General features: G+C 41.6%; 1 protein-coding gene across 3 annotated transcripts in view; it reads right to left on the reverse strand.

The window, feature by feature from the left end:
- The window catches only part of LOC139471183 (endothelin-converting enzyme homolog), a 108,853-nt gene extending 99,189 nt beyond the window's left edge, over positions 1–9,664 (reverse strand). For 2 of the 3 annotated variants that reach the window (XM_071253464.1, XM_071253463.1), the window contains exons 1-2: positions 9,553–9,664; positions 701–739 (exon numbers count right to left, since the gene is read on the reverse strand). In XM_071253464.1, the coding sequence (XP_071109565.1) occupies positions 701–724 (24 nt within the window). In that variant the 5' untranslated portion in view covers positions 725–739; positions 9,553–9,664. The remainder of the gene's footprint in view (positions 1–700; positions 740–9,552) is intronic. The other variant, XM_071253466.1, reaches the window with a different exon arrangement.
- Between the last annotated feature and the right edge of the window lie 4,558 nt (positions 9,665–14,222).

Below are 14,222 nucleotides of genomic sequence, written 5' to 3' on the forward strand. Positions count from 1 at the left end.
TTCAGCAGTATCTCTGCAATATATCTGCAGTAACAGCAATATTTGAGCAGAATGGCAATATTTCAGCACATGGTTAACCATGTGTTATGCCCATTCCTTATTATACCCACGCCATGAGCTGGAACATTGCTAAAAGTGGTGTGAAACCTCACTCACTCACTCACTCAAATATGAAACTGACACAGTCTATGAAAAACTGTTCAGTCTCCTGGTCTGAACTAGGCTTTTATCATAGATTTCTTAAGACGTGAGTGAGTGAGTTGGGTTTGACGCCGCTTTTAACAGTATTCCAGTTATATCGTGGTGTGTCAGCTTAATGAGGGAGGAAAGCCCGAAGTGATGCAGGTCTCAGACGTTTACCACTTCGGTGAAACCCACGAGCAAGGGTATGGTGCTGACAAACCTAGAAACATAATTGGTCATAAGACGGAAGTGTTATCATATTGACTTAGTAACGATTAGCTGAGCCTAGTACCACATGCATCACAAGTTTACTGGACTGAGGCTTTAGAAAAATAGCTGAAGTTGCAAGGATCATAATCAAGGCAAGACTTGGCTTCAACTCAGGATCCACAACAAACTCGACACAACATACTGCAGTGCAAGAGACCACTAGGCTACCTGTGCTGCTTCCTCATTGACACAAACACAACAGTTTTACGACACAATAGTTCTTGACACAAGAAACCACTGATCATACCTGTCGCATCGGAATCCCAAACATTCCAGCAAACGTAGACTGAAAAAACACATAGCAAACCTAAGGCAATCCATACAAATAAATCATAAAAAAAACTTTGTATATACCATTTTTCCTCTAATAAGCACCCTGGCACATATTCTTTGAACAAGCTTCCAAACCAGGGCCCGCTTGCACAAAGCGATCTTAGCACTAAAATGATCATAACTCCCATGCTTTAACATAGGCTTACAATAGTCGTTGCGCTAAGATCGCTTTGTGCACGTGGGCCCTGGTTGGTAATGGAGGCCAGGCTGTAGGAGCCCTGTCGCTTAATATTTCAACAGTGGTTTTGCATAAGCTAAAATGGGACACTTCGTTTCTAAGCTTTTATTTATTCCAGGGAGATGGACTCTAAATCAAACATAACCAGTAACTTATTAGAGGCCTGGGTCCACTTGCACAAAAGCGATCTTAGCGCTAAGACTATCATAAGCCTATGTTAAAATGTGGGAGTTATGATCATCCTAGCGCTAAGATCACTTTGTGCAAGTGAGCCCTGGCGCATATCAGAGACCCTGTGTTTATTGTGTTGTTGCTGCTTCGTACCTGGTACTTATTGGAGGCAGGCGCCGATTAAAAACCCATAAATTATTAGAGGAAATACGGTATGTGTAAATACAAACAATATTTCATTCCAGATTAAAATCAAGAAAGTTCAGGCAACATTTCAATCACAATTACATCTGAAAAATACAAGCATTATTTCACAATGTCATTAAGAAGATTCATGTATGCATTATATCAATAAAAATACAAGCATTATTTCACAATTTCATTAAGAACATTCATTTATGCATTATATCAATAAAGACAAACATCATGCATAAATTAAAAACTAAATTCAGGACTTCATTCATAAACATCCAAGCATAATCATATCTAACATTAAATTTATGAAATAAAAGAGAAGTTTGGTTTTTTTCATTAACATTAACATTAAGAACCTTCACCTTTAGAATGTTTAGCATAATAATTCAAGATAAAATTCATGCAAAGTTTAATAAGGACTTAATTCAGGGACATCCAAGCATTTTTTCATAACATGAATCTGGTAAAGTTCAAGAATAGTATAAGTCCCCATTAGGATGTTCAAGCATATTCTCAGTCCACGTATCAGCCTATCGGCCGACCGATACTGGTGGTTATAGAATGTCATGCAACATTGCTACAATGTAATGTTACAACGTAACATTCGCACAACACAACGTTTGTGTTTTGGAGTGAGACTAAACAGCTCATCCATGTTGGCAGTAAACCACTGACTATGTGCCGACTTCAGACCTATACCAGTGGTTGTAAATGTAATGTAATATTGTTACAATGTTATTTTACGATGTAACATTCCCACAGTTTATCTACAGCGTTGTGTATTTGCTGGGTTGAGTGATACACTGTGGTGGACCACGAGCTATGTGCCGATTTTAGTCACCAACGGACCGTTGAAGTTGTGTCATCTGGATTATTTCCTGTAAAAGTTAAGGTGGCGGTCGGGTAGCCTAGTGGTTAAAGCATTCGCCCGTCACGCGAAAGACCCGGGTTCCATTACCGACATGGGTACAATGTATGAAGCCAATTTCTGGTGTCCCCTGCCGTGATATTGCTGGAATATTGCTAAAAGTGGCGTAAAACCACACTCACTCACTCCTGTAAAAGTTTAAGCAAAGTTGTCATTCATACTTAATCTTGGACAGGAACGCCTCCGTGGTCTAGTGGTAAAGTGTCCGCCTGGAGAGCAGAAGGTCCGGGGTTCGATCCCCGTCCGTGCCGTACCAAAAGACATTAAAAGATGGTACTTGTTGTTACTCTGTCTGGCACTCGGGATTGCAAGGGCTAAAACAAGGACTGGTCGGCTCGGAGTCAATATACTGTGTCTGAATGGGGTATTCATGTTAAACTGCGGCATGGTATCTCAGTGTGCTAGCACTATAAATCAGCATCAGTCCGGACTAGTACAAAACAAAAACACACACACACACACACACATGTGCATGCACGTTGCTATATAAGTACAATAATCTTGGACGCGACGTTAAACCCCATTTCACCTCACCTAATCTTGGACAGCTCAAGATATAATTTAACTTACACATGAAATTGGAGAAGTGAAAACATACTTTCATTCACATATAACTCATGACAGTGATGCTCAAAACTGATCATAAATGTTATCTCAGGATAGAAGCCGACCAATAGATATTCTCGGGTGTTGATGGATAGGCGGGGTGGTCTGTGTGATTTTTAGATTGTAGTAAAAAAGTGTTTCGGAAAGAACTGGGAAAATGAAATTCATATTTTTAATATGAGGAGATCAAGCATAATAAATAATTAATTGATTCAAGTCTTTGAAAGACATTTAGAAGTGATACACATAAGGAAGAGAATTTATGGATGTCAACTTCTTTATTATGAGGAACACAACAAATTGATGAAGGAGTAAGTATATACTCCAAAACATTGTGTTCCTCATAATGTAGAATTTGACACTAATAAATTCTCTTCCTCATTAATTAGTTGTGGCAGAACATAATCAAGATAATATATATCATACGTAGAGATTATTATATAAACATGTGTGTCATATTGATTTTACGAAATGAATGTAAAAATTCTTGTATTTTACAGCGGGAGCGGGTAATACACAAATTCTTACAAGAGTTTCGCAAAATAAGTCTGACAGACAAGCTAGTGTAATAAATTATTTATTACCCATTATTCCTTAATCCTTTTGAGCTCCCCATGAGGAAAATGCACTACTCATGACCAGCGTCTTAGTAAATCACAACTGTCAAAGGACATAAACTATTTTCAGCTATGACCACAAAAGAAATTGTCTGGCTGCCATCAGGACCCAGATACTTTAGCTGCTACCGGCTCTGATCAAACTCTTCAGGCCCTCATTTAAAAAACTGCAGCTTATTGGGACAAATGAATCGACATGTAAAGCAGGATTTTACCTTGACTTACGAAAGTGGGGGTTCAGGGGACTCCCAATACTTAATGCTCAGGGTCCTTGCAGGCAGTATGAGTGAGTGAGTGAGTTGGGTTTACGCCGCTTTTAACAGTATTCCAGTTATATCATGGAGTGTCAGCTTAATGTGGGAGGAAAGCCCGAAGTGATGCAGGTCTCAGACGTTTACCACTTCAGTGAAACCCACGAGCACGGGTATGGTGCTGACAAACCTAGAAACATAATCGGGGCGAAGCAGGATTCGAACCCACAATCATAGGTTTCAGGTGTGCCCAACGGATGCAACTCTGCACAGCGAATCGCAGCGCCTTAGACGACTGGGCCACCCATGCCCCTGAATTCAAATATCGAGATTCACGACGGAATCGCCAAGTGAATGAAGTCGTCCAGGGCTTTGTAAATTTTCATAAATGTCCGGGGCTTATAAGTACATGTATTTTGCCGAGGACACATATGTTCAGCTAGTCATCACCTTTCTGGGGTAAAGGAGTTAACTGACTGTAAACGTCCAGTTTCCACCCTTGCCAAACTAGGCTGGAATATTAGTAAAATCTAAATATTTTTGACATTTATATACTTATCCTGCATCACTCCTTAATGCATTCACTGCTGACCTTACGACAACAAAACACAATGCTCAGCGCTGGTCTTGGGTGAAAAAAAGATGCTTACGTTTTCAATTCCTGCTTTTTGCATGGACCATCGCCGCTGTCATGTGACCTTGATGAGAAGTCACCTTCCTCAAATCACTGCCTGTCACCCAAGCTTAACAAAAAATCTTTTGAGGTTTCTGAAGCCAAAGTGGGGAGAGAAATCTGCGATGGGTGGGACGTAGTAATGTAGAATAGGTATACAAATGTAAAAGATATCCTTAACGCATCTGTATTGGACGGTTTGGAGGTGGGTATACCTTCAGATTTCCCAAACCTCAATAATCACACCTCAAAAACGACACATGTTTGTCAATAATCTGTGAGGTGGAAAAAGCACAGAAACGGTAGGGTTAGTTCAATCTTATTTACAGATGGAATATAAGAATTAAAAGGTAGCACCCTGTACACACATGGTAATATAGAAGGATAGCGACAGCTAATATCTTTACCTACTGTGTCCCCGAGCCAAAGCCTGATAAAAACAACCTGCGCGGAAAAGTAGACTGGCTACTGGCGAGTTAATTATTTGCGTCAAGGGTGTGTTATATGCCGGGCTACTACCAGACAGACAAAACTGTGCACGCCTTCAACGTCTTCAAGAGTCACATCGCGAAGATAATGACTAGCGAAAACTCTGTCAGATATCCAAAAACTTGCTTCCATGATCGTTTCCATTGAACAGTTTCTATGAAACGCCATGGTAGAGGCTAACGACCTGATCTCGTGAGGATTATTCGCTCTCGGTGGATAAAGTTTGGCGATGTCATAAGCCTGAAGGATGACTGTGCGTAACCATAGAGATATGGTGTTGCGACTAACTTCGGTCGTGGACACAGGAGATACAGGTATGAATAACCGTTTCCTCGAACGCCGTTGAACACGGAGAGATTGTGAATCATTCGTATCTTGTCCTTATTGTGTACCATAAAGATGTGAAAATAAAACCCCGTTGTTAACTCTGGGCTGTTTAAAATCCCTACAGCTCTTTTCCTCAACAATATCTATGTTGGATTTTAGTAGCAGATGTTACTTCCTTGGATACTTCTAAGGTGGAGGTGGAGGTCAACGGTGGAATTACCTCTACATTTAGTTGGTAGCTGTAACATAGTATGTTGAGTACGAAGTTGTCCTTGAGAATGGCCTAGTTCTGTCAAAACGTTCAGTCTCCTGCCTACAGGGCTGTCGACAATTGGGACGACTGGGGGCGGGAGTTCCCAGTCGTGACTGTCCAACACTTCAGTGTTTACCCTTCTTATCACTTCCCCTACCCTGGAATTTTACCTCTGCCACGCCCTCTTCCTCGAAAAGAATCCTGGACCCACTTGCACAAAGCGATCTTAGCGCTAAGATGGTCGTAACTCCCATACTTTAACATAGGCTTACAATAGTCTTAGCGCTAAGATCGCTTTGTGCAAGTGGGCTCTGGTCTTGACCTTTTTTGTTCGTTAACCAGAACACTAGTTCACCAAGGTTGACGTAGGAGCCTGCGCTTAAACTTGGAATCCCAGTTTGAAAGTGCTAAATACCTAAGCCTGAGTGTCACAGTAACCTCTGCTAGTGCGGCTCTGAGATGGTTCCTCATGTGGTCAATTTGACGCTGTTTGACGTCAACCACAGTTTGGAGGTCATCTAAATGGTTAGGATTGTCTTCCGTTAGATCTTATCCACAGCACTGGTTGAAGATGCCAGTGCTCACAAAGGTTTTAGTACACGCCTGATTTGTTTCAATAAACGCAAATCTGGTATCTTGGACCTTCAGAGTAGTTGGTTTCGACGAGCCCGTCATTCTTTGTAAATCCTCACCCAAACTATGAGCCATCTGCCACCGAATAGAATCATCATCTTTCCTGAACTTTGGCGGTTTGAATGATGGAGCAAGGGTGAGTCTTGAGAAATATTTGTCCAGTGCCCTAATTATACCTGTCAACATCGGCTCCACCGGAATTGAGGTGGGATGCAACCATATGGTCTCCTTCTTATCAACCCCGTTACCCGGGGAAGGCGCAACTGACACAAGACGGTCTACTACCCACTCGAGCATTTGTGCTAAGCTCAAACGTGTATTTCAGTCTGAAGAAACCGCTTGCTGAGCATTTTAAATGGTCAAAAGTCTGACTACTTAATGCTACCATCACACCAAAGTAGTTCTATCCTGTTTTTACAAAAAATACTAGAACTGGCTGTGATCACGGTAGAATGCATAGTTTGGTGTAAAATACGATGCTAGTTTGTTCATAAGCAGTCCTCAATACGTCTATCTCATTCTTATCTCATTCTTGGCCAGTCTGCAGTCCATTTTTATCCAGTTCAGATCGTGTAAAAGTGCCCGTTCACCTCATCCCGACAATGTTTCGAAGCAGTTTGAGAATGTCTGTAGCCGTTCTCCACCCGTTTAAAACCGGTTCAACCTCGTTCTACCTCATTCACAATACGTCCTCACTTGTTCGCAGTACATCCCCATGTCGTCCTAAGTGCGTGTGTTTTCGTCTGCTAGCCCGTCCTGGCCCGACTCCTATGGATACCGAGCCCATTGTAGCCTGTCTTCATTCAAGTTCAGGGCTCCGAACTGTACACATCATGCCTCCAAAGAGAAGACGACCCGGTCGGTGTGCACACATACTGAAATTTATGTCTGACTGCACCAATGCGAAATACGTCCCTAGTAGGTTCGAAGTATGGCAATTCCATTCCTTATACATCTTTCTCGGTTTAAGTATGTTGTCAATCTGACTAATTGCAGAACAGGATGGACGGGATAAAATTTTGAGCTGATTCAAAGTTCTAGAGCACCCTCCCCGTCTGAGCCCGTCCATGACGTTCGTAAAAAGACTGTCAATAGTTGCTACTACGTCCACTACGTTCATACACAGTTGGAGCCCGTTCGACAACATTTTCACGAACATACTGAGAACTAGTTTGGTGTGATGGGGATATTAATGCCAAGCGCCAGGCCGGGTCGTCCTTGGTATGACGCGGTCCGAGTACCGACCTTTCGCTCTCCGGGCAGACGCACTATCCAATACACCACGGGGGTGGTCTCAACAACATCTGAATCCACTATCCCCTACGTGTATTTAATATCACGATATAATTCGTTTGATGACAATGCATGCATCTATACGATATCATCATTTACTATCGGCACAAAATCACCCGAGGTGAATGTATGGCCCTGCTTAGGTCTCACGTGTCTCACAGAGATCGGCCTTCCCCACGTGGCCGGACATATTTATCATCATCATCCAGCGCTGCTATCAATGTTATCGACTGTTACAGATTTTGTTTAAAAAAGTAACCCTGTCCGTTAACTAGGGCAGTGTCACCCAGGGTGTGAAGACTTGAACAGTCACACATGCTGACATTAAACGGGCTGCACAGGATGGACACTAGGGGCCGAATTAGGGGCAGTTACGTATTGAGAACTAGTTTGGTGTGATGGGGGTATAAATAAACCATCTGTCAAATTTAAATTTTATCAGTCCATGACCAGTGACCGACGGCCATCTGCAACTCTGCATATTGTGATTGACCGACGCACAAATACATTATTCATGACAAATTGATTGTTGGTAGTCCAGCTCTTATGTCATCAGATCAATCAATAACCCTATCACTGTCCTTGCATAACGATCTATGAGCTGTGTCAATGCCAATCGATCCAAAAGAATATTTTTCATATTTCTTGTCTTCACTACATGTTTTAAGTTTTGACCTTGCTTGTTACATATGCAACCAGTCTTTGATTGAGCAGCCATACTGTTTGTATCAGTTGCCAAATGTTGACTTGCAAAAATGAGGTTTGGGCACTTCTTTTTTCGTGTAAAGTAAGTTGTTAACCATTAATTAACGAACATGTGTTAGATTTGCTTGTTGTTTAACGCCGCAATCAGCAATATTCCAGCTATATTCCGCCAATTTCGCTGTCTAGATCAAATAGCAACCACACTGTGGAAGCCTCTGCTCCTTATTCAGAGTTCACTTTTGATGAGTGAGTGAGTGAGTTGGGTTTAACGCCGCTTTTAACAATATTCAAGTCATATCACGGCGTGTCAGCTTAATGTGGGAGGAAAGCCCGAAGTGATGCAGGTCTAAGACCTTTACCACTTCGGTGAAACCCACGAGCACAGGTATGGTGCTGACAAACCTAGAAACATAATTGGGGCGAACGGGGATTCGAACCCACAATCATAGGTTTCTGGCGTGCCCAAGGGACGCAACTCTGCACAGCTAATCGCGGCGCCTTAAGACAAATAGGCCAACCGTGCCCCCCACTTTTGATGAAAAAGGTATACACATGTACAAGCGATTAAGGAAACGATTGCTTTATTTATTTAAAAACTATTTTGTCATTCAGAGATGTAGAAGCGTGCAATATATTCTACATAGCGCACAGGCAGACTTTCCTTACAGCATGCTCAATCCATACCCCACAGTAGTGACATACAAACAATGACTGTATAAGGGGTACACCAGCGACATCAGTATTCAGGAATTTCTTCTTGGATTTATAATGGTATGTTCCATCTTTAAATGAATGTTTTTAATAATCATGTCATAATTGTGTCTGTCATAAAAGGGTTAAACCACTTTTGTAATTGAGACACTGCAACTTTATCGTCAATAATATATCCTTATCAAAACTTATATTTAAAATATATTTATTGAGGAAATATATCGGAATTGAAAGTCCTAGTCAAATTAAAGCCATTCCCACCCCTATATTCTGTTGTCAGTTATCTCAAGTTCAATATTATTACCATCAATCTAGTAGTTAATGATTATGCCCTAATAACAGGAAATAAAGTCTGGGAATCATACATGCTCTAATCTATAATCTCACAGTTAGATAGGAAATGAGCATATTACATGTAGGCCTATTAGGTTGCCAAAAACACAGATGTTAATCAAATAATTCCATCGGTGCCTGTAACAAGTATTATGTTTCTTGGCCTTATCAAGTTTATACCAAAAAAATAGACCGTAAGAAAAATGTGGATAAAGTTTAAAGAACTCGTCAATTTAGTAGTTGAAGACATCAGTAGAAAATTCACAACATCAGATTTTTTCAAGTTTGACATGGGTTCACGCCCATGGTTTGACAGTCGCTGACCTGCCCGGGGGTGATAAGCTGGAACATATCCCTGCCAAATGTTGGCCTACTGAAACACCTCCCTCGTGCATCTACTCACGTTTTTTTCTCCAGTTCCCTGACCGACTGTGACAAGAAGATCGACTCTCTTCCCTTCCTGATGAAAGTCCAAGAATATCAGGCTGATCGACTTATGTGTTTATGTTTTCATTTGCCGCCATCTTCCCTCACGTATACTCTCGTTGGCAAAATGCATACAGAGTAAATATCCCCTTATTATTGCAATTGCTTGAAGATAGGGTAAGATTTTCGTATTTCCACCCTACATAACTGCATTTGTAACTATTGAAAAATACAGTAATATCCTGAAAGGCATTTTATTTAGCATGTAAACGAAACATGGTTCACTCTAATATAAGCCGACAAAAGTTGTTTCCCTTCACAGTTTTAATCAGACGCTCCACCACTTTCGAAGAACAGTTTGTAGAGAGTCTGGATCGATAACTTGGACAGGACACGGACCAGTATCAATTCGTGAAATCATTAAATAAGTTTTATAATGTGGGGTATACTTTATTTTCTCATATTAGTAATATTACTTCCTCCCGACCTACTTTTGATGGGGACTGAGACATTCTATGCGATTTTTATTTATCATCCAAAACTGGCTCCCACAGGAGATATCGCTTGGGTGAGATCAAGCGATATCTACACTGTAGATATCGCTGCAATGGAATTACATCACAATGCTTTGCTGACCATTGTGACGTCACTTACCATGACGTCACAATCAAATGACATATCTAATGGCTCTGCTACTGAAGCTGTTAGCAGTACTTTTTTTACACTGAAGTCACTGCTAATTACTGTCTACAAATTGAAAAGGTTGGAAGAATGATGTTGGATGATAAATAAAATCTCACCTTGTGTCTTTTGATATCAAATATATCAACACTCGTTGATAAAAGGGGAAAAGATCCTCGGCCAGCCTCGGAGTTTTCCCACTTTTATCAACTGGTGTTGATATATTTGATATCAAAAGACACTCGGGTGAGATTCTCTATGTATCCAAACAATATACTGTACGTCAATTATACATAACCCAACCCATGCTTGTAAGCAGGAAATACAATTTTGTGAGTAGATATAGTTCAGCGAAGATCATCCTTTAGTAATTTAAAAATAATAATAATGGTTGATCGCATTTACTTGGTTCGCATTAAGGTCTACATTTGGTCAGACGTATTGTTTTCGAGCCGTATTGTATTTGTGTTTTACAGTAGTAAAGAAACCATATAAATAGTAATTTATGATTTAATATGTGGATGCATGCGTGTGTGAAAACAATTCAGTGAACAGATCTTTGTAAAATAACTCGGTGAATATATCCTTATAAAATAACTTTGTCCTTTTGACTTCTGTGAATAAGATTTTAAAACTCATACACGTCACTGTCCATTGCACGCATTGGGCAAACGGCCTGCCGCCCTATGCACGCAATGGGCAGATGCACAGACTTGGTGTAACAAATATATTAACCCCCGTAGGAATTCCTGGTTAGAACGGATCCCAGCAACCTCATTCGTGACCAACTCGTGTTATTCCGGGACAAGCCGAATAGCTATGCAGATTACGGAAAGGGGCGAGTGGTGACGAATGCAGCAACCCATGCTTCTCTAAGAGGCGACTTAATGGATCTGGTATACAGGCTTGGTGTCTTGGTTAATTGCATGTCATCGTATCACAATTGTGCCGATCAATGGTCATTGTATCAATCACTGGATTGTCTGGTCCTGGAACAGTTATTTACAGTCCCTCGTCATATCCCTGCAATATTACTGAAAGCGGCTTTACAGCAACTAACAACCAATCATATACTTTAAGTAGAAATATCCCTATCAAAAGGAAACCGATACACATGCATTTCCTGAAAATCATTCTTTATTACGCGCCCGTGAAGAGATCACTCGTTTAATAAACATACAGCTGTATTTTACATTGTGTAATACCAAAGCGCGTGCTTATGTACTGCGGGAACAAATTTCACTAATGAATATTGAAAACTCCAAACATCCCTGGGCTTTTTCAATGACATTGCGCGTAGAGATGATAAATCACTGTGAGGAGCTCGATGGCACCAGCAACCCTGTTGCTAGGCTCACGTCACATAGTATTGTTTTGCCGGTGGATCTTGCAACAAAATTCCACAAATTACGTCATAGGTAAATTTGTGGTGCAGGACCCCGTTCCACAAAGTGATCTTAGTGCTAAGACCGCCGTAAGTCTATGTTAAAGTATGGAAGTTACGATCGTCGTAGCGCTACGCTACATATGCTTGTTCACAAAGCGATCTTAGCGCTACGATGACCGTAAGCCTTCGTTAAAGTTGCCATCCATATAGTATCTCTGCTTTAAATTGTCATCCGTCAACTTCTAAGTAATGCCAATCAAAACAATTCGTTCAGCTCCCGTGTAATACCAATTTTATGAAACGAGGGAATATATAGTAGTCTATATTAAACAGTGGCGATCGGGTAGCCTAGTGGTTAAAGCGTTCGCTCGTCACGCTGAAGACCCGGGTTCGATTCCCGACATGGGTACAATGTGTGAAGCCCTTTTCTGGTGTCCCCCGCCGTGATATTGCTGGAATATTGCTAAAAGCGGCGTGAAACCAAACTCACTCACTCACTATATTAAACAGCTGCGCCTAAAAGGGACTCGTATATATAGAAATCACAATACACTATATTTAGACAATCAGCGCTTCAATAATCTCAAAGTCAGCGTTGATTCTGTTGATGGTTCTGTACTGCTTAACAGTACGGAAATAAGTGTCAACCAAGCGAAGTGCCATATCAAATCGGCCCAGGATCCCTTTTGACTCTAATGGGATTGACAAGATTCGGGAAAAACATGGCAAATATGCAGACCTTACTTTCGAAATGTCACGCTTGCATCCCAGGTACCAAATTGTCCGACTCCACATTGTCCTCGGTGCTTTAGGTTTGGTACCTCCCAATCTGGTGACTGACATTGGGAGAGTACCCGGGTTTGCTACCAGGAATACAGCCCTTTTGACAATCTTGGTAATGCAGAAGGCTGCGGTGTTCGGGAGCAACTTTTTTTGACAGGCGGGGGCAAATAAGGTTATTTATTTCTTATTCAAATTAACACCCCTCCAGCGCTATCATTATCCCCCATCATGGGGCTCTTTAGAATTTTGTGAGGCGACTAAGTGCCACTTGTAAATTGTGGTTTTGTGGGGTTTTTTTTCACCTTGTACAAGTTTCTTGGTCAAGTGTTTTACAGCTCAACTGGATAATAAGGTAACAGTTCTCAGACAACCCTGGGTGGATCTTTTTGTAGAAAAAAAACCCCAAAGCATGCCAATTTCAGTACTATGTTAATATGGGTAAACAGTTTCATGGGTAATATATATAAACAATCATGGATATATGATACACTACAACCCATCTGTAGTTATATTCCGGAAACGAATGCTACCCTTTTTTCAGTCTTAGTCCGGTTAGTTGCGATGGAAACAATTATTAAATATTTTTTTTAGAAAACAAAACATCAAAACATCCCAATTACATAGATCAATGCTCATGATGTCAGTCACTCGATTATTTACATACCGCCGTCATAAAGTGGAAATATTGCAGAGTGCGGTGTTAAACAACAAACAAAGTGAAAGCTGCGAGCACATTAATTTCTCTGAAAGATCAAACCTCATCCATCCACAGCAAGCCAGGCCAGATATCAGCAGATACTTTTCAACCACTCACTGTACCAGTCTTGGCAAGACAGATTGCGTCGAATTATTCGCTTGACGCTGACAAGAATGCATCACACCTGCAAGAACTCAAGCCTGAAGGACACTGAACAACAGCAACAGCGGGATCAGAACCCGAACTGGTCCTCATCCATGACAGTTGTCCTGAATCCAGGGATAGAGTTGTTGTGTTTGCCACCACAAGAGCCCGGATCCAGATGTGGTTGGGTGTGGGAAGGGGTGGGGTGGGGTGGGGGTGGGAAACTACCCCCACCCTACCCCCAGCCCTTTTGAAAACCAAATGTAGTAGGTATATTGTAACTATATTGTAGGCAGTAAAATTATCTTGAGAGAGGATTTTGATATTTTGGACCCCACTCTTTTCTGGATCCGCCCTTGCTACTTCACCTTGCAGCGCCCAAACCTGGTTCTTGCGTGGAACATTTACTTCAGCGCCTTCGATTTTCCTCCACATTTCCATCAGAAGAGAGACCGCCACCGTGGTCTAGTGGTAGAGCGTCCGCCCGGTGAGCGGAAGGTCCTGGGTTCGATCCCCGGCCGCGTCTTACCAAAAGACGTTAAACTATGGTACTTTTTGTTACCCTGTCTGGCGCTAAAGGTGCTAAAACAAGGACAGGTCGGCTCGGAGTCAGTACACTGTATCTGAGTGGCTTATTCATGTTAAAACTGGGGCATGGTATCTCAGAGGGCTAGCACTGAAAACCGGCATTAGTCCGGACTAGTACAAGTTGGTACTTTTTGTTATCCTGACTAGCATATGATGGGCTAAAACAAGGACTGGCCGGCTCGGACTCAGTACACTGTGTCTGAGTGGGGTATTCATGTGAAACTGTGGCATGGTATCTCAGTGTGCCACACACACACACACACACACACACACACACACACACACACACACACACGTGCATGCACATGCATTCACGTCGCTATATAAGTGCAATAATAATGGACGCGACGTTAAGCCCCATTTCACC

Source organism: Haliotis cracherodii, unplaced genomic scaffold (genome assembly GCF_022045235.1).
Source record: "Haliotis cracherodii isolate W230 unplaced genomic scaffold, xgHalCrac1.p SCAF_22, whole genome shotgun sequence".
Lineage (NCBI taxonomy): Eukaryota > Metazoa > Mollusca > Gastropoda > Lepetellida > Haliotidae > Haliotis > Haliotis cracherodii.